The sequence below is a fragment of the Equus quagga genome, chromosome 11 (genome assembly GCF_021613505.1).
Source record: "Equus quagga isolate Etosha38 chromosome 11, UCLA_HA_Equagga_1.0, whole genome shotgun sequence".
NCBI lineage: Eukaryota > Metazoa > Chordata > Mammalia > Perissodactyla > Equidae > Equus > Equus quagga.
In genome coordinates, this window is record NC_060277.1 from 113,675,241 (window position 1) to 113,697,852 (window position 22,612).

Sequence of the window (22,612 nt, forward strand, 5' to 3'; positions counted from 1 at the left end):
GCATCAGGGGCGTCCCGGGCCTCGGGCATCCTGGGAACCCCGGGAAGCCGCGGGGACCAGGCGGCGAGGGGCGCGCTCACGGGCGGGCACGTGCAGGCCCGCCGCTGCCCGGGGCGCCCTCCGCCGCAAGGTGCGCGCCCCCTCGGGCTCCTCCCACCCTGCAGGGCGCAGAGGACCGCGGAGGGCGAGAACCGGGAACCCCCGCGCCCACGCGCCCCTGCCCGCCACCAGGGTGCGCACCACCGGAGAAGCGCGCCCGGCCTAGGGCGTCTGCGCAGGCGGCCTGTCACGTGACCCACTCCCCTCCCCTGATTCTCCTGACCCGGGGTCGCCGCTGCGGGCCGCGCGCGTGCGCGGAGGTGAGCAGGCTGGGGCCGGGCGCGCGTGCGCGGAGGTGAGCGGGCCCGGCCGTGGGGTGGCGGCTGCGGGTGGTCCCGGCGGGAGCCCGGGGCCGGGGTCGTCTGTGGCCGGCTCTCCGACGCGAGGCGTGGCGGATCGGGGCAGTCCTGACTCCCGAGAGGGAGGGATCGATCGATCGATTGATTGGTCGTCAGTGACTAACCATTTAGAACTGGAGTACATCGTGCCGGGGTCCGTGTGCGGCAGGTGGGCAGCAGTAACGACCAGGACCCCATAAACGACGGGGACCCCAGAAACTCCACAGTTCTCGTTCACTACCCCGCTGCTGGGCGAGGAAGGCGGCACTTGCCCCCTTTCACTGGGAGGAAACTGAGGCACCTGAGGTTAAGAACCCTTGCTTCCCACGTCAGTGGTGGAGCTGGGCTTTGAACCTGGCTTGTCTATACGACCACCCTGAGCCACTTCCTGAAAGGGGAGGGACAGGCTCTCCTGGTCAGCTGTGCCACTTGACCTCCTGATCCTCAGTTCTTCCCCATTTTTCTCTCAATTGTCAACCTCGCGGGGCTCGGCTCTTCCCCATTTCTAGGATCACTTCCCCGTCTGTGAAATGGAAACATGGGGAGGGGATGTGCTGGTAGTCCTGGATGCGTCCCCGAGCCACCGCTGCAGCCTCTCACTGCAATTCCTGGACCACTAGCTGGGAGGGGAGCTCCCTGAGTGAGGCCCCCGGACCACACTCTGAGTTCCCTGGTTTCTGAATCTCGTGATCACAGGTGTCAGATGTATCTGCAAGGGTCAGGTGGAGCTGTGACACTTTGTGGTATAAAAAATAAATATTTAGTCTTTGTCTCCAGTTCCTGGCACACAGCTCCTAAAACCCCTGGGATATTGGGAATGATGTCTTTTGGACGCTAATGAGATGACTGGAGGCTGGGGGCCTCTGGATGGCTGCTTCAGGATGGAGGCCGGTCCCCAGAGAGACCAGGGCAGGATTGGAGGGTTGCAACTTTCACCCCCACCTGCACCCTCTGGAAAGTGGAGGGGAGTGGGTGGTTGAGCCAGTCACCAATGGCCGATGATGCAATCAATCGTGCCTACATAATGAAGCCTCCATCAAAACCATAAATTAGTTGGGGTTTGGAGAGCTGCCAAGCTGGTGAGCACAATTTGGTGCTAGGAGGGTGGCCAGCCCGGAGAGGGCATGGGAGCTCCCTCCCTTTCCCCGTACCTTGCCATCTGGCTGTTCCTGCGTTGTGTTCTCTCTAATAAACCGGTAACAGTAAGTCAGCTGCTTTCCCCAGTTCTGTGAGGTGTTCCAGGAAGTGGAGCGGCAGCGGTTGTATGAACGTCCGAATTTATAGCCAGTTGGTCAGAAGTGCCGATGACAACCTGGGCATTGAGGCAGTCTTGTGGGACCGCACCCTTAACCTGTGGGGTCTGCACTGACTCCAGGGGCTCGTGTCGGAATTGAGTTGAATCGTTGGATGCCCAGCGGGTATCTGGGGAGTGGGAGAATTGATTGGTGTGAAAATAAAAAGCCCCGCAGGTTTGGTGTCAGAAGTGTTGTGAATAAAAACAGTTCACTCTTGCACCTCATTTACCAGGGGTCTGCGGTGGCCAGAATGTTCCAGGCGGCTGGTTTGTGTCTGAGACATGCTCAGACTCCCTCCATGTCCAAGGGGCACTTCTTCCTGGCGCGGGACTTTTTCCCAACACTTCAGAGTTTGTGGCAGCTGGGAGAGTGCGTCTCACCGACCTCCCGCCACAGGGAGCCTCGCCGACCCCAGGCCCAGCTGCCAAAACCCATGGCTGCACCGGCTCCAGGGCCAGGCTGCTTCCCGGCCCTAACCCCAGGGCAGGCCGCTGAGGGGACCCTGGCCCCTCTAATGGCCACCTGTGGCTTGAGGATCCCCCACAGCCTTGCCGAGCCTTCCTTTGCCTATGTGGCAGACTGGGACGCTTGGACCAGCCGCCCTGCCCCGCCCTCCCAGGGGCAGACCTGCATCTGCATGGGGTGCGGTGGCTCGCCGGCCTTCCCCGGCATCCTCCCCACTTCCTCTCAAACAGCCAAGGACTCCCCTGATAGAGGCCTTGCACGTTGACTCCTGTGTTGGTGGCTGCTGCTCCTTGGAGGAGCCAGACCAACAATGTTCCTTATAAAACGTTTGGAGCACAGATCAGCAGACCGCAGGTAATCACCGTCTTCGCACTGGGTCACCAAAGTGAGGCTCCGCCTGCGGCTGCCGTGACAAAGACCCAGAGCCCCGTGTTCCCCCAGCCGTGTTCCCCGAGCTGGGCGGCTATCTCCGCACCTGACCTCGGGGGCTGGGAGGGACTCTGATGTGCCAAGTCCTGGGGGCCAGGCCTTCCTCCTGTGACTTTGCCATCCCTCGGGTGTTGCTCTCAGCTGCAGGGCCCAAAACGCCTCAGCTTCAGGGCCCAAAACGTCTCCCCAGGCTGTGTCGGCATCCAGGTCAGCAGGAGAGGAACAGAGGGAAGGGGGCGGTCCCCGTAAGGCACTTCCACTTCCACCCCATTGGCCAAAACTTAAGAACCTCAGCCACAGAAACAGGGCTTATTCTGTCTGCTGTTGTAACTTGCTGTTCCATGTGGTGTCAGCCTGTCACGTGGGTCCTTTGTGTCATGGAATCATTTTCCACATGTTCTAAGTGGCTTCCTTTGTAACATGTACAGGACTTCATGGTGCACGGCCTTCTGCAACCCCTATTTGGACTCTTCTCTCTTTTCCCTTTTTCCTCCCTCCCGGACACTCTCCAAACAGTGCTGGGGGCTCGTCCATCCTCGCCTGCCGCTTCCTCCACAGACCTCACCTCCGCCCTGGGCACTGGGGGCTGGCCACCAGTTCATGTCTGGACACTGCTTTGAGAGGCCCCCGAGGCCCCGGTCACTCCCTCCTGCCTTCCCTGTTGAGCCTGGCTCTTCTCTCAGCAGGCCTCCAGGACCTGTCCCTGCTGCCCGAAGGCGCTGCGACCATGGATGAGAGGCGGCTGCCCTGCTCCCGCCCCCTGGGGCTCTGTGTCCTCGTCTGCTTGGCCACCGCTGCCCTCCTGGGGCATGTCCTGCTGCACGATTTCACGATGGTCCCCCGAGAGCTGCATGGCTTCTCTCAAGTACCCAAGGAGATTTACCGAGCTCCCCAGCAGGGAGCCAGCGGCCCAGGGCCCCAACCCGCCCCAGGGCGCCGCGGCAGTCCCAGAGCAGCGCCGGCACAGTGCGACACGCCCCCCGACAGCCGCTTCGACTGTGCCCCAGACAAGGCCATCACCCAGGAGCAGTGTGAGGCCCGGGGCTGCTGCTACGTGCCTGCCAGGCGGCAGCCTCCGGGCTCCCAGATGGGGCAGCCCTGGTGCTTCTTCCCCCCCAGCTACCCGAGTTACAAGCTGGGGAACCTGACCACCACCGAGACGGGCTACACCGCCACCCTCACTCGAGCCGCCCCGACCTTCTTCCCCAAGGACATCCTGACCTTACGGCTGGACGTGCTCGTGGAGACCGAGAGTCGACTCCACTTTACGGTGGGCGGGGGTGGGGGTCAGGCTCATGCAGAGACGGGGGCCACGGGCGAGGGCTGAGCGGGGACAGAGGGGGCAAAGACAGACTCTACTGCATGTTTGTTTCTTGCACAGTGTGTTTTGCGCCCTCACTGGGAGTCCAGGAGTGAGTGGACACAGTTCCTACACTCAGGGAACAGTGGGCTACTCGACAGTTACTAGAAGGTTCTAGAATGTGTTCTAGAGGGCAGTGCTCAGGCTGCGGTAGAGGGAGGTTAGACCTCCCCCAGGAAGTGATGTCTCAACTGGGACCTGAAGTGCTGCAGGAGCCAGCAAGCAGAAAGGTGGAGAGGGAGGAAGGGAGCATGTTCCGGGCAGTCGAGTTCCAGGCTGACTGTCCGTCCTCCAGGGCAGGGCCTCTTGCGTGATTATTCTCTGCAGTTTCCCGGCCTCTGGAACAGTGTCCAGCGCACAGCAGGTGCCCTGTAAACACTAGTCGACTGAATCAGCGTACAGACACCTCGCTCAGCACGCCCGATGATTTTAACAGTAATTTATCGCAGCCGTCCTTGGCTGAGCAACTGCCGTGGGCTGGACAAGAGCGAGGTGCCCTGATCGTATTTTCTCACTCACCCTGTGACAAGGTGTGCCAGGTGGAGTAGCATTGCCAGATTCAGCAAATAAAAATACAGGATGCCTATTTTAAAAATTATTTTTTAAATCATTTTATTTTAAATTTATTTTACAATAAAATTTGTGATAAAACACATATAAAATCTATCATCTTAACCATTCTTTTTTTTTAAAAGGATTTTGTTTTTTCCTTTTTTCTCCCCAAGGCCCCCCGGTGCATAGTTGTGTGTTTTTGGTTGTGGGTCCTTCTGGTTGTGGCATGTGGGACGCCGCCTCAGCATGGCTTGATGAGCAGCGCCATGTCCGTGCCCAGGATCCGAACCAGCAAAACCCTGGGCCACTGAAGCAGAGTGCACGAACTTGGCCACTTGGCCATGGGGCCGGCCCCTTAACCATTTTTAAGTGCAGAGTTCAGTGGCTTTAAATACATTCACATTGTTGTGCAACCGTTGATAATTTTAAACATTATAACCTTGGTGACGGCCCCATGATAGTATTTCCTAAGGTCTCCTCTCTCTAAGGCTGATGGATTTTCCTTGAGGAAAGAAGAGTCAGGGAGAAGATGTTGCTGACTGATGGGTGAAAGTTATGGGGGGAAGCATTTGGCTAAACATAAGAAAGAACATTCTATGTTTAGGTCTGACCAACAGATGAACGGAAGGCCTGGGAGCTCCCTAAAAAAAAAATACAGGATGCCTAATAAATTTGAATTCCAGATAACTGTGAACGAGTTTTTGTTTTTTAGTGTATGTCCTATGCAATATCTGGGACATACACTGAAAAACAATGTTTTAATCTGAATTCAGGTTTATGGGCCTCTGTGTTTGACCTGGCTACCCACAGGGGGCGCTCCCCTCCTGGCTCTGTGGGTGAGGAGATGGGCTCAGGGAGGCTGCCCAGGATGCCCGCGCTCACACCCTGCGGCCGTGGGGCACAGCCCCGAGCCCCTGCTCCTCGGGAGGGTGAAGGACGGCGTGTGGAGGTGTGCAGGGCCACCGGCCCCCAGAAGGCCTCCCACACCTCCGTCTCTCGCCTTCTAGATCAAAGACCCCGCCAACAGGCGCTACGAGGTGCCCCTGGAGACCCCGCGCGTCCGCAGCCGGGCAACGTCCACTCTCTACAGCGTGGAGTTCTCGGAGGAGCCCTTCGGGGTGGTCGTGCGCCGGAAGCTGAACGGACGGGTGCTGTGAGTGAACGGTCCCTGCACCCCCACCCTGGGTGGGAGGGCCAGGGAGTTGGATGGCATTGGCCCTGACCCTGTCATGATCCGCTTGCCCCCTCGGGGCCTCCTCGCTGTGCCTGACCCCCATGCCCCAGGCCCTGGTGCTCGCCCTTCCTCCACCCCAGCTCTCAAAAGCCTCTCCTCAGGCCCTCGACTGTCCAGCCCAGGGAATCCCAGCTGGGGGGTTTTCCCCCAGAGGACATTCGGCAATGGCTGGAGACATTTTGATTGTCACCCCTGGACATGGGAGTGTAGGGTTGCTGCTCAACGCTGCACAATGCACAGGACACTCCCACAGAAAAGAATGGCCTGGCCCGAATGTCAGTAGTGCCTTGGCTAAGGAACCCTGGTCCAGTCTGAAATGGCACCCCACTCCAGGCAACATCCCCTCACTGGCCTTGTTTCTATTTTATTTGTCAAATACTCCATGTCGCTTCTTACATCTCAGGCACTGTAGTTATAACTTATCTAATCCTCATAACAACTCAGAAGTACGTGCTGTTATTATCCCCACTTTACAGATGGGGAAACTGAGGCACAGAGAGGCAAGGTGACTTACTGGCAGGTGACAGAGCCAGGGTCCCAGTGTCTATGCTGCTGGCCACTCTCTGCTTCGTGTCCCTTGGGGGCTTGTGTTCCCCCACGGAATCTCAGGTTGTTGGGATCATTGCTGCCGTCTGCCTGCAGCAGGCGCCTGTCCCGTCCGGGTCACTCCTGAACCTCCAGGTCCTGGAGCGGTTCTGACCCACAGGAGGTGTTCGGTGGCTGTTGTGGAGAGAATGAGGGCACTGCCTGTCACGCCCTCACCTCCCCCGCCCGCCCCCAAGACTGAACATCCTTTAGACTCAGAGGCCATGGCTGTGATTCTGAGGGTCCAACACAGCCCCTCCTCAGGAGGACAGACCCAGGGGCCCAGAAGCGCTCCTCGCCCAGCCATCAGGCCAGGGCAGGGCCCTCCCCTCGCCGGGCAGCAGTTCCACCACAGCCCTCCGTCTGCCCCACCATTGGGGGGTACAAACACATTTCACAGGACACACCCTGTGCTCCTTATCCACCCAGTCCCGCATGAACATGTGCTCCAAGGGCCCTGCATTGTCGCTGAACTCGGGGACGAGCTCCCTTGGCCTTGCTTAACTTCAAAAGAACTCGCCTCCTGGAATGCGCTTTTTCTTTTTCGCCCGCTCACTCCCTGGCTGAGCATTGTAGGCCTGCCCCCGGGGCTGACGAGAGGGCAGCCAGCGAGTCTGTCCAAGCCCGGAGGCGGGGGCAGAACCGCCAAGAAAGCCCCAGACACGGGCTGTGCGGATGCAGAGGGCAGGGCTGGCTCCGCGGCAGGGAGGGCAGAGCAAGGCCTCTCCAAGAAGCTGACCTTTGCACAGAAACCCCGTGGAGAGAAGTTTTTTAAAGCATTTTATCAGATTTTGGTCTTGAAAACACATGCCTGCAGATAAGTAGAGTCTTGCCCGGGGCGGGCAGGGTGCAGGGGCGCTCCCCCCGTGAATTAGCCACGCCACGTCTTCCTCGTGGCGAGGGGCCACGTCCTTGGTTTTGCCTTGCTCTCGACCCTGTGTGACCTCGGGAGGCTGGGCAGCTCCACGGGCTCTGGAGCTGTGGGGGGCAGGACTGGCCGATGTCTGCGAGCCCTTGGGGCCTTGCGGGAGGAGCTTGGGGCCACAGCTCCGGGGCTGGAAGGGTTTCGGGTAGCCCTCGCCCAGGACCAGTTTGCCAGCAGGGCCCATGGGGCAGTCGGCCCTGGAGGTCCGCCTGCGGTGACGTGCACACGGCCAGGCAGCGCAGCACCCCTTCTCTGGATGCACCCTGCGTGCTCCCACGCCCGTGTCAGGGCCCCGAGGGCTCTCGGGCCTCTCATGGCTGCCTCCGTCCTGGGGTCGGCGTGTCACGGAGCTGGCCGGGCCACAGCAGCCCTCCTCAGGAGGTCTCTTGGGGAGGGTGCACCGAGGGTGCGAGGCCGCCTGGTCTCTCCCGCAGGCTGAACACGACGGTGGCGCCCCTGTTCTTCGCCGACCAGTTTCTGCAGCTGTCCACCTCCCTGCCATCCCGGTACGTCACCGGCCTTGCCGAGCACCTTGGCCCCCTGATGCTCAACACCAACTGGACCAAGATCACCCTCTGGAACCGGGACATCGCCCCCACGGTACGGGGGCAGCTGGGGCGGGGCCTGGGACCAGAGGAGCCGTGTGGACTCGGGAGCTGAAGCCCCGTGTCCGCCGTCTCCCAGCCCTCCGTGAACCTCTACGGGTCCCACCCTTTCTACATGGTGCTGGAGGACGGCGGGTCGGCTCACGGGGTCTTCCTCCTGAACAGCAATGCCATGGGTAAGCCAGTGGGCAGCCGCACCCAGCGGGCACCAGAGTCCCCCAAAACCCCAGCCAGATCTGTCTCTGAGCCCCCAGGCCGGCGCCTTCTCTGGGTGTGGCTGCACTACCTCCCTCATAGCGGGGACGTGGGGCTCTCTGTGTCTGCCGTCAGACTCGGGGAGAGGAGAGTGGCCATGGGCAGGGAGTCGGGCCTTGTCTGCTCTTCCAAGAAACCAGTCCAGGGGGCTGCGACCTCTGCCAGCTCTGCCTGTCAGTGCCCCTAAGGTGGGCTCTGGGACTCCTGCTCTGCGGTGGCAGTCAGAGGCCAGAAAGGGGAGTCAGCATCTTCCTGTCCCGCTCCAGGTTTCTTAGTGAGTCAGGCTTAGGGTGACTTTCCCCCAGGCCCCCCAGGCAGGCCACTCCCAGGTTGTCTGTGGGAGGACCCCCTCTGACAGTGGTTTGCCCTGTCCCAAAGGTCTCGGGGAGGGGGTGGGGGGGAGGTATTTTGTCCCTGAGCCCCAGGGCTGCTTCCCCCAGATGTGGTCCTGCAGCCTAGCCCGGCCCTCAGCTGGAGGTCAACTGGCGGGATCCTGGACGTGTACGTCTTCCTGGGCCCGGAGCCCAAGAGCGTGGTGCAGCAGTACCTGGAAGTCGTGGGTAGGCCTGCTCCCCTCATCCAGCCCCACCGCCCCTCCTCCCCTCCCCCCGACCCTCTCATGGAGTTTCGCTCGCAGGCTACCCATTCATGCCGCCGTACTGGGGCCTGGGTTTCCACCTCTGCCGCTGGGGCTACTCCTCCACCGCCATCACCCGCCAGGTCGTGGAGAACATGACCAGGGCCCACTTCCCCCTCGTGAGTGCTGGGGCCGGGGAGGTGAGGGGCTGGGCCTGGCGCACACTTCCCCAGGCCCCAGCAGCCAGCTCCTGTGCTGTGGCTGCAGGACGTCCAGTGGAACGACCTGGACTACATGGACGCCAGGAGGGACTTCACTTTCAATAAGGATGGCTTCGGGGACTTCCCGGCCATGGTGCAGGAGCTCCACCAGGGCGGCCGGCGGTACATGATGATCGTTGTGAGTGTCCCCTTCCTCCCCTCCTGCGACACCGCGTGGATCTGGCTCTTTGGGAAGGAGAGCGGCCCAGTGGCCAGTGGCTCCTCCTCTAGGTGACGTCTTCCTTGTGCCTGCTGTGGTCACTGAGGACATTTTCTGAGGGTCTTTGATATCAAGGGAATATCAGATTTACAGGCGTGTCCCTGGGCCCACTGATGTCCAGCTTAAGGATCCCTGGAAGCATCTGCCTGCTGCTCACGAGCCTTTGGTTGTATGTTACTGGAACGGCTTGAAGCAAAGGCAGAGGGGCCATCAGCTGACGGCACCGGTACTGGAAGGGGCGGCTGAGGCCCTGTGTGTCCCGGCCCTGCCTCCCTGGGAGTCAGCTCTGCTCGGGAGAAGGCAGGCGGGACTCTGAGTGGCCCAGGACAAAGACACACCCTGCCTGGCCATTCTGTGGCTGGAGGAAGAGGTAGGGAGGGGAAGCTGAGACCAGAGGGTCGCACCACGGATACCCCTTCAGTAGAGGGAATCAGTTTGCCATGAGGTTTGGACTTGGCTGATGTCGGCCATTCCCATCCTCCTGGCCCCTCCGAGGGCAGCCGGCATCAGTGGCCTTGCAGAGCAGGGCGGGCAGACACAGACCTGTTCTCTTTGTGCTGTGAGATAGAGAAATGCTCGCTGTGCACACTTGTGAAGCTCTAGGACCCTGAGAACAAAGGGCAAACTTGTATCGGGTGCACACGCCCGGCCGGTGGGGCCCTTGGCTGTCTCAGGCAGAGGCGTGCATGGACCGCAAGGGCGTGCTGTGCGGCGGCCGGCTTCACCCTGCTCTGCCCCTTGTCGGCGTGCCTCGACAGCGTGTTCCCATTCTCCGGGGACGGTGCCACGGCTGGGGGCATCTCCCCCTCCTCCTGACTGGGTCCTCTCACCCCCAGGACCCCGCCATCAGCAGTTCTGGCCCCCCCGGGAGCTACCGACCCTATGACGAGGGTCTGCGGAGGGGGGTTTTCATCACCAATGAGACTGGGCAGCCGCTGATTGGGAAGGTAGAGTGGGGTCTGGGGGGCAATGGGTGAGAAAGCAGGGGTCCCCGGCCAGTGGAACAGGAAGCTGTTCAGGAAGAGGGTGTTGTCCAGAGGGACAAAGCGGGGCGTGACGGTGGCTCCTGATGAGGAACACCACCTCAGATGCTTCCATCGGGGGCCCTTGGCTTCTTGGGCAGCCGGGCCCAGCCCGGGCAGGAGCCTGCAGACCCTCGGTGAGGGTCTCCTTGTCCTCCCAGTCCCCAGGGCTTCCTGATATGGGGCTCTCAGCAGAGTCCCCACCTCCCTGATCCAGGGTGTGCCCAGAAGCCAGAGGAAGGGGGTCCCGGCGGGGGAGGCTCCTGGCAGCGCAGATATGCGAGGCTCTCTTCCGGGCCTCAGGGCCTTTTCTGAAAGTCGGGCCTTTGGTGCTTATTTCCCCGTGCTCTCTCACCGCTGCTCCTCGCGTCCTCAGTGCCCCCGAGGAGGCGAATGAGGCTGCACCCCCACCCGCAGCCGAGGTACGGAGGGCCTCAGCGCAGGCTCTGGGGGGCCGGGTCTCCCCTCTGGCCTCTCGTCCAGGTGTGGCCCGGGTCCACCGCCTTCCCCGACTTCACCAACCCTGAGGCCCTTGACTGGTGGCAGGACATGGTGGCCGAGTTCCACGCCCAGGTGCCCTTTGACGGCATGTGGATTGTAAGTGTGGCCCCCGCCCCTGGGCATCTCTTGGCTTCCGGGGACCAGCCCTACCCCCTGCCCCGGGCAGGGGCGCCAACTGCCAGGGCCTCTCTTGCAGGACATGAATGAGCCGTCCAACTTCGTAAAGGGCTCTGTGGACGGCTGCCCCGACAGCGACCTGGAGAACCCGCCCTATGTGCCAGGTGAGCCCTCCCACCTGCCGCCCCCTGGCACCAGTTCTCTGGGGATTTAATGGCTCACATTGGGGGCTTTCTTTCTCTGGTTTGGGAGACTTGAAGCTGTCATCTCTGAGGAGCCAGTGGGCGCAGCCAGCCTTGGAAAGGGTGGGGAAACCCCAGGAGTAAGGCTCAGGTCGGGGAGACGCTGGCACAGGACGCGGCCCTGGGCACATGCAGCTGAGGCATGACCTTCGGAGGGCGGGCGTTTCAGGCTGAGGCAAATGGACTGGGAAAGACTCGAAATGGGTCAAAAGCAGATGGGTGTGAATTCTGGGGTCTGCAAGGCCAGCCTTCGGCATTGCCTTGTTCCTGTCCTTGGGAAAGTGGAGACTGTACAGGGACGCACCACAGGTTCCGAGGGTGCGCCAAGCAGAGGAGAATGCCAGGCTGACCGGCAGCGAGGGGTGGCTTCAGGACGCGCCTCCGAGGGCCGAGCTGGGAGCCTGAGACCTGTGGAGGAGGGTGCCAGGGATGTGGGGAGCACGAGCCCGCTGGGTGGAGACCCCACAGAAACAGCCCTGCTCTCTTCCAGGGGTGGTTGGCGGGACCCTCCGGGCAGCCACCATCTGTGCCTCCAGCCAGCAGTTCCTCTCCACGCACTACAACCTGCACAACCTGTACGGCCTGACCGAAGCCATCGCCTCCCACAGGTGAGGGCCCCCTTGAAGGGTTACAAGGGGCAGGGGCTTCTACCGGACCCGGGGTGCAGGAACGAGGGGAGGAAGCCCAAGCTACCCCCAAGGGCCAGCTGGTGGCCCAGGTGCTCTCCCCCACTCCATGCCTGGCCCCTCAGAGGAAGGGCCAGTGGTGACTGGAGAGGCAGGTCTGGGCTGACCAGGGCCTCTGGCTCCTGCGAGCCTGCAGGGCGCTTGTCCTCCTTGTGGCATGGCTCTTCCAGTGGGGTCGGGTGGCTTGGGCAGAGTACCTGCCCAGCAGGCCTTGGCAGTGGCCTTGCCCCCTCCTCCCGGCCTCAGCTCAGAGGGCTCCTTGCTCCCAGCTCTGCCTCCGTGTTGTACCACCTGGCGCTCTGGTGGGCAGTGACGGGGTCCTGGGGAGAACCTGCTCCACACAGCTCTCTCTGTCCCTCTGCTCCACCCAGGGCCCTGGTGAAGGCTCGGGGGGTGCGCCCCTTCGTGATTTCCCGCTCAACCTTCGCTGGCCACGGCCGATACGCCGGCCACTGGACAGGGGATGTGTGGAGCAGCTGGGAGCAGCTCTCCTACTCTGTGCCAGGTGAGAGCACCTGCCAGGAGGGGCTGCTCAGAGAAGAGTGTGGGCCCCTCTCAGAGGAGGTTTGCCTGGAGTTGGGTGCTGGGCTCAGCACAGCTCAGAGAGATGCTGCTGTGGTGGCGTGGGGGCCCACCTCCCACTCCTGTGGGGTGTGAGACCCACCCCGGCCCTGTGCACCTGTGCAGGTCTACTCACCTGCAACACGCCTCCTCCAGGTGTCCCCATCTCCAATTCGCCCCAGCCACTGCCTGCAGAGCCATCAGGTTCTCTCCTCTCACAGTGTCCCTTTTGGTGACCAGTCCTGAGCTGCAGTCTGCAGGGTGCCACCCGCCCCCTCATGTCAGTGCCCGGCTCCACTCTGCAAAAAAGGAATTTGATTTTTGTTCCAAGAGCTCTGATGTCGCTGATGCGTATTAGGCCCAGAGATGGCCCAGGAGCCCTGGGGAATGGGTTAGGGGTGAGGGAGTCCCAGAGTCACCACGTGGGCAGCTGAGAAGAGCCTCCACCAAAACGCCCGGCCTGGAAGTGCTTCGACAGTCACGGGCTTGCTTCTGAGTGGGATGCATCTGCAGACTCACGGCCGCAGGGATGTCCTGTCGAGCTGAGCCCAGGAGAGAAGCCCTTCCTTCCTTCTAGAAGGGGCCGCCAGCTCTGCCTGCAGGTGCATACCGGCTCCGATTTTCACCTGGCTCCAGCACCTGCAGGCCAGTCTCTGAAGCCATCTCGAGAGCGGGATCCTGGCCTTGCGCCCACCTCTCCAGTTGTTGGGTTTTGGTTCTGGTGTGAGCTGGTCATGACCTAGCAGAGCAGCTCCTAGGGTCTGTTGCAACTGAGACAGTTCCCATGGTGGCCCTGCCCGTTGGCTTCCAAGCCAGGGTCCTGACCCCTGAGGAGACCCGAGGAGAGAGGCCAGCCCAGTGCAGCCTCAAGTCCTACTGAGCAGTGGGGTCGGCACAGGACTGAGGTGCCCTGGAACACATCTGACCCTGCAGCAGCTCAGGGACCCCCTCTGTTGTCAGCTGCCACACACTGAGTAGCTTAAAACAACAGAAACCGCTTCTCTCACAGTCCTGGGACTAGCGGGCAGAATCAGGGGATCGGCAGGGCTGTGCGCTCTCTGAGACGCTGGGGAGGGTCCTTCCTGCGTCTTCCAGCCTCTGTGGTTGACGGCAGTCCGTGGCGGTCCTTGGATTATGGCTGCTTCCCTCTAATCTGTCTCTGTCGTCCCATGGCCTTCTCCCTGTGTGTCCTTGTCTTCACACAGCTTCTTCCTCTTATAAGGTCACCAGCCATATTGGATTAGGGCCCACCCTAATAACTTCATCTTAACTTGATTGTATCTGCAGAGACCCTGTGACCAAGTAAGGTCACATTCACAGATTCCGAGGGTTAGGACTTGAACATACCTTTTTGGGGACACAGTTCAACCCTAACGGGTCTCATTTGCTCTGCCCCCCCCGGGTGTTAGGGGCAGTCTACACGGCACGCACAGGTGAGCCCACTGACCACGAGTGGGAGGCACAAAGGCCAGCGCAGCACTGGCTGTCGGGTGGGGACATGGGAGGGCCGTTATGAGGGATCCTTGCCTCTGGTCAGCTCAGCAAACGTGGCTGTCGGGCTCCTTGGCCTTGAACTGGTCCTGCTCTGGCCACCTGAGGCCCAGTCTGACTCTGCCCTCCAGAAATCCTGCTCTTCAACCTGCTGGGGGTGCCGCTGGTCGGGGCCGACATCTGTGGCTTCCTGGGCAACACCTCGGAGGAGCTGTGCGTGCGCTGGACCCAGCTGGGGGCCTTCTACCCCTTCATGCGGAACCACAACGGCTTGGACAGCCTGGTAGGGCTGGGGGCGGCGAGGAGAGTGGGGGCAGGCCCCGCCCAGGGGAAGCCCCTTCCTGACGGAGCAGCGTGGCTCATTTCCGTGCCAACAAGCTTGGTGCTGGGTGGCCGAGAAGGGCTGGGGCTCCCAGGGTAGGGACCACGGGGCCTCAGCCCCAGAGCTCAGCTGCGCCCTCTGCCTCCTGCCGCAGCCTCAGGAGCCGTACAGGTTCAGTGAGACGGCGCAGCAAGCCATGAGGAAGGCCTTCGCCCTGCGCTACGTGCTGCTGCCCCACCTCTACACGCTGTTCCACGGGGCACACACCAGGGGCCAGACTGTGGCCCGGCCCCTCTTCCTGGAGTGAGTGGCCTGGGCCGGGGAGCGACGGCCCACGGGCACCCTAGGGAGGGGGGCTGACCATGGGCCCACTGACTCCAGGGCAGCCCCGTCCTGTGCAGGGGTGCCCCAGGAACTGAGCGAGGGAGCAGGTTGCAGCCGAGTGAGACGAGGCCAAAACTTGGGCCCTCCATACTGGGGTGCCCCCTCATCCCCAGTCCCCCCTCTTCCATTCCAGCTCAGGGCTGGGGGCATTCAAAGTACAGAAAAGCCCGGGATGAAGAGCACTGAGCACAGACCAGGCCCGCCGCATGCTAGAGCGAGTTGTGGGGCCATCACCATTGACTCCACTGGGGCTGGCCTCAGGGAACAGGGCCGCAAAGAAACCCAGTAGCTAGCCCCCCGATGGGACTTAGTCCACGTCAGAAGTGACCATGCGATAAAATGGCGTCTCCAATCAGTGGATTAAATGATTCTCAAGTAGTAAGGGAATTAGTTAGCTATTTGCAAAAGGCGATTTATTTCCCCCTCACATCCTACAAACAGAAAGTTCTAGGTGGGTTAAATAGTTAAATGTCAAACATGAGGCTGTAGAAAGTGCCCCAGGAAAACAGAAGTGATATTCCTCAGTGCTCTGGCGGGAGAAGGCTTTCTAAGAATCACAAGCAAAAAAGGGCTGGCCCGGTGGCGTAGTGCTTGAGTTCATGTGCTCCGCTTTGGTGGCCTGGGGTTAACGGATTCAGATCCTGGATGTGGACCTAGCACCACTGATCACGCCACGCTGTGATGGCATCCCACACAAAATAGGGGAAGATTGGCACAGATGTTAGCTCAGGGCCAATCTTCCTCACACACAAAAAAAGGAACAAGTAAAGGGAAGTAGGTTTAATTGAGAGAAAAAGTAACACTTCTCTGAACATAAACAGAAAAAGCAAAACCGCCCTGAGCTTATCCCGTGAAGGCCAACAGAGAAGGCACTGTCAGCGGCCGCTCCCTCTCCCTGGTATGGAAAAGCTCAGGCCAGCTGGCGAGGCCACTGTTGAGAACCCAAGAGATAAATGGGTGAGAACACAGTTTGCAAACTAGGGAATGGGAGCGGCCTCGTGCCCGAGGGTCGGGCAGGGGCGAGGCTTATGCTCAGCTCCTGCGTAGCTTTGGGTGGCCGGAGCAGCCCTGCCACGTCCAAGCCGAGTCCTCTGTCTCCTCTCTGAGCCCCCTGCGGGCCCGTTGGGCACACTGCCCTCAGAGGTCACCAGGCCCCTGTGCCCGTCCCTTCTATTTGAAGGTTCCCTGAGGACCCCCGCACCTGGACCGTGGACCGCCAGCTCCTGTGGGGGGAGGCCCTGCTCATCACCCCAGTGCTCGAGGCCGGGGAGGTCGAAGTGACTGGCTACTTTCCGCTCGGCACGTGGTACGACCTGCAGACGGTGAGTCCCGGCCCCTAAAACCCAGAACTGGGGAGTCCAACAGGCTCCCTCCTCCTGCCCTGTTGGTGTGGACCAGATGGTGACAAAGGAGCATCTGTTTGTCGAGTCCCAGCTACACGTGGGTCCTCACCTGGGTGCTCCATGGGGATCATACCGTCCAGTCCTTGTGGTTACCCACTTTCCAGGTGAGACGTAGAGGCTGAGCGGGTCGCTTGCCTGTGTCCCGCAGGCCACCCTGCCACGGGGCTGAGCTGGGTCCCGTTCTCCTGCTCCCAAAGTCCTGCCCCTGCCAGCAGGACCTGAGCCGGGGGCCTCGCAGGCTCTGTCCCCACTAGGTGACCAGGTCCCTGCAGTCAGCCCCTGAGGTCACACCCCGCTTGTCTCCGCTTGGCCTCCCAGGCCTCTGCGTGGAGCCCCCGGCTCCTGGTGACAGCACGGGGGCTTTGGCACTGCCCAGGACTCTTTGTGATGGGATGTCTCCCTCCAGGTGCCAGTAGGGGCCCTTGGTGGCCTCCCCTCTCCAGCGCCTGCACCCCTCACGCCTGCCATCCACAGTGAAGGGCAGTGGGTGACACTGCCAGCCCCACTGGACACCATCAACCTCCACCTCCGGGCTGGGCACATCATCCCCCTGCAGGTACCTGGGCTGGGCACCTGAGCCCATTTGTCCAGCTCTGGGGCCACCAGGACCCCTCGTTGCCTCTGTTTGATTGGAGTCCCCCCAGACCCCCAGGCAGAGAGGACGGTGTCTGAGGGTTGAGGATGAACCGGTCCAGGGAGGGATATCCAGAATGCATCCTGGCACTGACTTGTGGCCTGAGGGGAGGCCTGCTTCACTGGCTCTTTTCAGTCAGTCTGCAAACATCTGTGGGCCTCTCACATCCTCCAGGATGTCTGCCCACTGCTGTAATGGAGGTGTGGGCACCACACTGCAGCCTGGGCAGGGGTGTGGGGAACCGAAGAAGGGGAGGGGCTCAGGAGAGGCTTCCTGAGGTGGAAGGACCCCAGGGGGCTCGCCAGGCCTTGAAGAGTGAGATGGGCTTTCGAGGGGGAACAGCACGTGCAAAGGCACAGAGCACGGCCTGGCAGGATATGTTGGAGACTTGACCAGGGTGGACACCGTGGGTGTCCAGGCCACTCGGCCGTAGGCTGTCCTGAACATCTCAGTTTCTTGCAGCACGGGACTGCCCCAGCCCAGCATCCCACTGGCCTGGGGTCTGGAGGCCTCTGCCAGGCTTGCGATAGTGATGTGTGCCACCTCCTTTCCAGGGCCCCGGCCTCACAACCACAGAGTCCCGCAAGCAGCCCACGGCCCTGGTTGTGGCCCTGACCTCGAGTCGGGAGGCCCAGGGGGAGCTGTTCTGGGATGACGGCGAGAGCCTGGGAGTGCTGGAGCGCGAGGCCTACACCCACATCATCTTCCTGGCCAGGAACGTGAGTCCTGGGACCTTCCTAGGCTGGTGGGAGGCCATGGGGACCATCTTGGGGGTGACTGCCCTGATCTGGTGAGGGAAGCCAGGCCAGAGGTCCTGGGATGGCCACCTGTCCCTGGGTCACCCGAGTGGAGGCCATCTCTGCCCCACAGGGGAGAAGGCCTGTGGGCCAAGCGCCCCAGCCAGAGCCCCTGTGCACTCTGCCAGCATCCGGAGGGTTTGCACAGGGGCGTAGTGCCAACCTGCCCTGTCCTATCTGCTGCCCAGAGACCCTCTCCCGGTGGGGCTTCCTGCCCCTGCTGTCTGCTCACACCTCTGGTTCTATCTTTCTCTGCTCGGGCCAGAACACCATCATGAACGAACTGTTGCATGTGACCAGTGAGGGGGCCAGCCTGCAGCTGGAGAGGGTGACTGTCCTGGGGGTGGCCGCGGCCCCCCAGCAAGTCCTCTCCAATGGTGTTCCTGTCTCCAACTTCACCTACAACCCTGACACCAAGGCAAGAGAGCCCACTGATGGGGCCAGAGGGCTGGTCCCCAGGATGGGCGAGGGGGCAGGAGGTGCCGAGGATCCTGGTAATCCAGTGTCGGCTGAGTTGGTATCAGGACTCACTGTCCGGGAGCCAGAGGCAGCTCGGCCCTTAGAAGGGACGGAGAGGAACTTGATCCTTGATCCTTGGGGAGGAGGGGGAGGTTCAGCCCCGTGCACTGGTCTCTTTCCTGTGCCCGTCACTACACTGACGGTGACTCATGGGCTGATTAAACAGCAGCTTGTTTTCAAAGCTGGGTAAAACAGCCGATGCCGAGCATTGTCCTCTGGAGTCAGCTGGGGAGGCATCAGAGCGAGAAGCCTCCCAGAGCCAGACACATCCCGCATCCACCACCAGCCCACGGCCAGACTTCTGTCTGTCGAGCATTGGGGTCTCACCTCTGCTGACAATTGTTTGGTGGCCAATTTTTCTTTTTTTTTTTTTCCCAGACCCTGGACATCCCTGTCTCGCTGACCATGGGAGAGCAGTTTCTCATCAGTTGGTCTTAACCAGGGGCTGATGTGTGTTGACCCTTACAGATTGACTTCCCAGAGGCCCCAGCACCTGTCCACTCTCCATCAAGGTGGGTGGGCCTTGGGGTTAGAAGTGCTTACCCCATGTCGCATGGCAATGACCTCCCAAACACCCAGATTTGCTTATGTGTCTACCTCCTGGGCTCTGGGGCTCTAGGCCAGTGGCCCATCTTTGACAGCTTTTCTCCCCAGGTTCCACAGTCAGGCCAATGCCCTGAGGGTTGCCCTGTTAGGAACGGGACATCGAAGGTTTACCTCTCCATAGTCTGTCACTGTGAAGTGTGTAATGTCAGCTGCCACCAGCTGCCTGCCTGTGATGGCAGAGGCAGTGCTTGGGATGGGGATGACGTACCTGCACCCCGAGGTCACACCACTAGAGGCTCTGCTGCTGCTCTGACCGGATGAAAGGACAGAGCGGGGTGGCCGCTGTAGACTGCTTTCTGGGCAGCTGCCCCCCGACAACAGGTCGGCGCTGTCTGCCGGCCTGAGGAATGGGCCCCGGGGAATTCAGGACAATTCACAGGACTTAGGGAAACTCTTAATCTTAAGTGCAATTATCTTTAATAAAAGAGGCGTTTGCAATCAAGCTTCTGCTGATCCTTCTAGGGTTCAGGAGAGGTAGGATGTGGCCAAGGGCCATGACATGGGGCCCACACTGTGCATGCTCCAAGCAGCACCCTCACATCTCATCACCTCACGTCCCAGTGTCACCTCACATCCCAGTGTCATCCATCTCTAAGGTGGTTGGAGAATGTCCAGCTGGGCCTGGTGTCAGAGTCATCTGGTGGAAGAGGTGTGCCCCTCCCCCCAGGGCTGTGTGGCCAGGGCTGCCTCCCCGACATCTCCGTCCCCAGGCAGCCACCGACTGGCAGCCACTGGCCTGCTTCGGCCAGTAGAGTTTACATTTTCTAGAGTTATATATAAATGGAATCACACAGCATGTATTCTTTGTCTGTTACCCAGCATAATTACTTTGAGATTCATCCATATTGGGTGTGTATCAACACCCTGTCCTTTTTCATTGCTAGTTTTCCATTGTATGGCTATTCCACCATTTGTTTATCCACTTTTAATGGACATTAGGACTGTGTTCAGTTCTGGCTTTTATGAATAAAGCTGCAGTGAGCAATCATGGACAAGTCTTTGGATGGACGTTTTCAGTTCTCTTGAGCAAATACCGAGGGTGACATGGTCAGGTCATGTGGGGGCGGTTAATGTTTTCATAAACTCCAGGCTGTTTTCCACGATGGGGTGCCATGCTGTGCTCCTCCCAGCAGGGTGAGAGTTGCAGCTGCTCCACACCCTCCCGTCACTTGCTATGGTCGGTCTCTTCAGTGTCAGCCATTCTAGCGAGTGGGGACCTCATTGTGTTCTAAACTGCATGTCCCTAATGACATCTTCTCACGGACTTACCTGTCACCTATAGATCTTCTTTGGTGAAGTATCTGTTGAAACCTTTTGCCCATGTTTTACTTGGATTGTTTATTATTGAGTTATAAAATACATTAGTTTTCTATTGCTACCATAACAAATTGCCACAAACTCAGTGGCTTAAAATCGCACACATTGATTTGACATAGCTCTGTAGGTCGGAAGTTTGCAGTGGGTGTCACTGGGCTAAAATCCGCAGCGGCACGGCTGCGTCCTTACCAGAAGCTCCAGCGCAGGGTCCCTGTTCGTGCCGGTTGTTGGCAGAGTTCAGGTTCACGGGTGTACGGGTCTGAGCTCCATGTTTCCATGCTGGCGTCAACCTGACGCCCTGCGCTTCTGGAGGCTGCTCCGTATCTTGGCTCGTGGCCCCGTCATCTTCAAGTCCAGCAATGGTGGGTCGAGTCCTTCCCACGCCTGAGAATCTCTGCTGCCTCCTTGTCCACCACGTCACCCTCTGACTGACTGCAGCCAAGAATATTCTGGACTCTTAAGGGCTCGTGTGATTAGTTTGGGTCCAACTGGATAATCCAGGATCATCTCATCTCAAAATCTGTAACTTAATTACACCTGCAAAGTGCCTCTTGCAATTTACTGTGACATATCCCCAGGGTCCAGGCCTTAGGACGTGGGCATCTTGGGGAACCGCTCTGTCCTGCCACACACAAGTGCTTTATATATCCTGGTGGTATGCCCATGTTGGTGTATGGGGCACGAATGTTTTCTCCCAGGCCGTGGTTTGCCTTTTTACTTTCAGAACGTCTTTTGAAGAGTAAAAGTTTTTAATTTTGATGAGGCCAGTTTATAATTATTTTTATGTCCTTTTAAAGAAACCTTTGCCAAATCCAAAGCTACTAAAACTTCTCGTTTTCTTCTACAAGTTCTATAATTTTAGGTCTCACATTTCAAGTTAGTTTTTGTATATGCTATGAAGTAATGGTCAAGGCTTTTTCTTTTTTGCATATGGCTATCCAATTGTTCTGGCACCATTTGTTAAAAATAGGATTCTTTCTCCAGTGAACTGCCTCTGTACTTTTGTTGAAAATCCTTTCATATAAACCTGTGTCTATTTCTGGACTTTCTATTGTATCCAGGGATCTGTATGTGTCTATCCTTATGTCCTTATTACTGTGGCTTTGTAGTAGTTCTTGATATCTGGGAGCTAAAGTCCAACTTTGCTCACTTTTTCAAAGTTGTTTTGACTAGCTGGATCTGTATTTCCATATAAATTTCAGAATCATTTTGTAAATTTTTACCAAAAATACTAAGTCTCAGTATTTTGAGTTGGTTGTGTTGAATCTGTAGATCAACTTGGGGAGAACAGACATCTCAACAATGTTGACTCTTCTAATCCTTGAAGACAGCATCACTCTCATTCACTGACATCTTTAATTTCTCACAGCAGGGTTTTGTGGTTTTCAAAGCACAGAGCTTGCAGATCTTTTGTCCCCAAGTATTTCATGTTTGATGATACCATGAACTGTTTTAAAAGTTCCCTTTCCAAATGGTCACTGCTAGCATGTGGGACTACAGGTGCTCTCCGAATGCTGACCTCGTATGCTGCCGTCTCTCCTATGCTCCACGGTTAGTTCTAGTCGCTCTGTTGTAGATTCCTTAGGATTTTCTCCATAAAGGGTCACATCATCTGTGAATAAAGATGTCTTCCCTTCCAATGCGGATGCCTTCTATTCCCTCTTCTTGCCTTATTTCCCTGGCCAAACGTACAGAGTAATGTTGATGGAAGGGATGAGGACATCACGCCTTGACCCTGAGAGGGCTACTGGAAGCTCCAGTTGTAGTTGTGGGTTTGTCTGTTTCTCCCTGCAGTTTCATCAGTGTTTGCTTCCTGCACTTCCTGCATTTTGAAGCTCCGTTACTAGGTGCATAGACATTTAGGACTGGGACATCATTTTGATGAATTACCTTCATGGCTATGAAATGACCCTCTTTGCCCCTGGTCACATTCTTTGCTGTGAAATCTACCTTGTCCAACGCTGACACAACCACTCCAGGTTTGCTTCGGTGCGTGTGTTACCATGTGTATTTTTCTCCATCTTCTCACTTATTTGTGCCTTTGTGTTTGTTGTGAGCAGTGCATAGATGTGTCTTGTTTTATAATCCAGTCTAACAATTGGTCTTCTAATTTTGGTTTTTAGACAATTTACCCCCCATTCACGCCTTTTGTTTTTAAATATAATTTTAGAGGACGTGTTAGATTCCCCACCTGATTTTTAACTGACGTATAGTTCACATACAATTCACCACTTTAAAATGTACAATTCGGTAATTTTTAGCACATTCACAGAATTGTGCAACCATTACCGCTATCTAATTCTAGAATATCTAATCACCCCAAAGAAACCCTGTGCCCATTAGTAGTCACTCCGCATTCCCCTCACCCCCTCAGCCCCTGGTAACCACTCACCTGTCTCCACAGACTAGCCCATTTGGGACATTTCATGTAAATGGAACCACACAGTATGTGGTCTTCTGTGACTGGCTTCACTTAGCTTATCTTCAAGGTTCATCCATGTTGTAGCATGTCGGCACTTTGTTCCTTCTTATTGCAGAATAATATCCATCACATGGACTTACTACCAGTTTTCAATTGGTGGACGTCTGAGTTATGTCCACTTTCTGGCTACTAGGAATAATGCTGTGAACATTTCTATTCAAGACTCACCAGCCCCCTCGTTTCTCTTAACACTCAGCCGCCATCGACTACGGCTGAACCCATTTGGTCTGTAAGGCTAGTGGCCCTGGCTGCCCTCCCAAAACCCTCCATCCACCTGCAAATGTTCCATCACTTCCCACACCAGGCCCCCGGCGAGGAGCACTCGCCTC

The 22,612-nt window shown here is 58.5% G+C and overlaps 1 protein-coding gene across 7 annotated transcripts; it reads left to right on the forward strand.

Moving 5' to 3' along the window:
• Positions 1–316: 316 nt before the first annotated feature.
• GAA (alpha glucosidase) lies at positions 317–22,114 on the forward strand. 7 transcript variants are annotated; one of them, XM_046675503.1, is made up of 20 exons: positions 317–359; positions 3,313–3,896; positions 5,546–5,691; positions 7,717–7,882; positions 7,967–8,063; positions 8,583–8,702; positions 8,780–8,898; positions 8,987–9,118; positions 10,036–10,146; positions 10,705–10,818; positions 10,919–11,003; positions 11,572–11,689; positions 12,139–12,272; positions 13,951–14,102; positions 14,296–14,444; positions 15,706–15,847; positions 16,335–16,484; positions 17,117–17,281; positions 17,625–17,777; positions 18,257–22,114. In XM_046675503.1, the coding sequence occupies exons 2-20, from the start codon at positions 3,354–3,356 to the stop codon at positions 18,314–18,316; spliced, it is 2,856 nt and encodes a 951-aa protein (XP_046531459.1). In that variant the 5' UTR covers positions 317–359; positions 3,313–3,353; the 3' UTR covers positions 18,317–22,114. The 7 variants fall into 7 exon arrangements, with proteins under 7 accessions (XP_046531459.1, XP_046531458.1, XP_046531455.1 ...); XM_046675502.1 differs by having other exon boundaries at positions 319–359; positions 3,310–3,896; XM_046675499.1 differs by having other exon boundaries at positions 332–394; positions 3,310–3,896.
• Positions 22,115–22,612: the final 498 nt, after the last annotated feature.

What these genes read in the sequence shown, in the direction of transcription:
- GAA (XM_046675503.1), top strand. Translation starts at nt 3,354, where the DNA reads ATGGATGAGAGGCGGCTGCCCTGCTCCCGCCCCCTGGGGCTCTGTGTC. An exon ending in AAGCTGAACGGACGGGTGCT is followed by an intron (nt 5,692 to 7,716) that starts GTGAGTGAACGG and finishes TCTCTCCCGCAG; the next exon opens with GCTGAACACGACGGTGGCGC. An exon ending in GAACCCGCCCTATGTGCCAG is followed by an intron (nt 11,004 to 11,571) that starts GTGAGCCCTCCC and finishes GCTCTCTTCCAG; the next exon opens with GGGTGGTTGGCGGGACCCTC.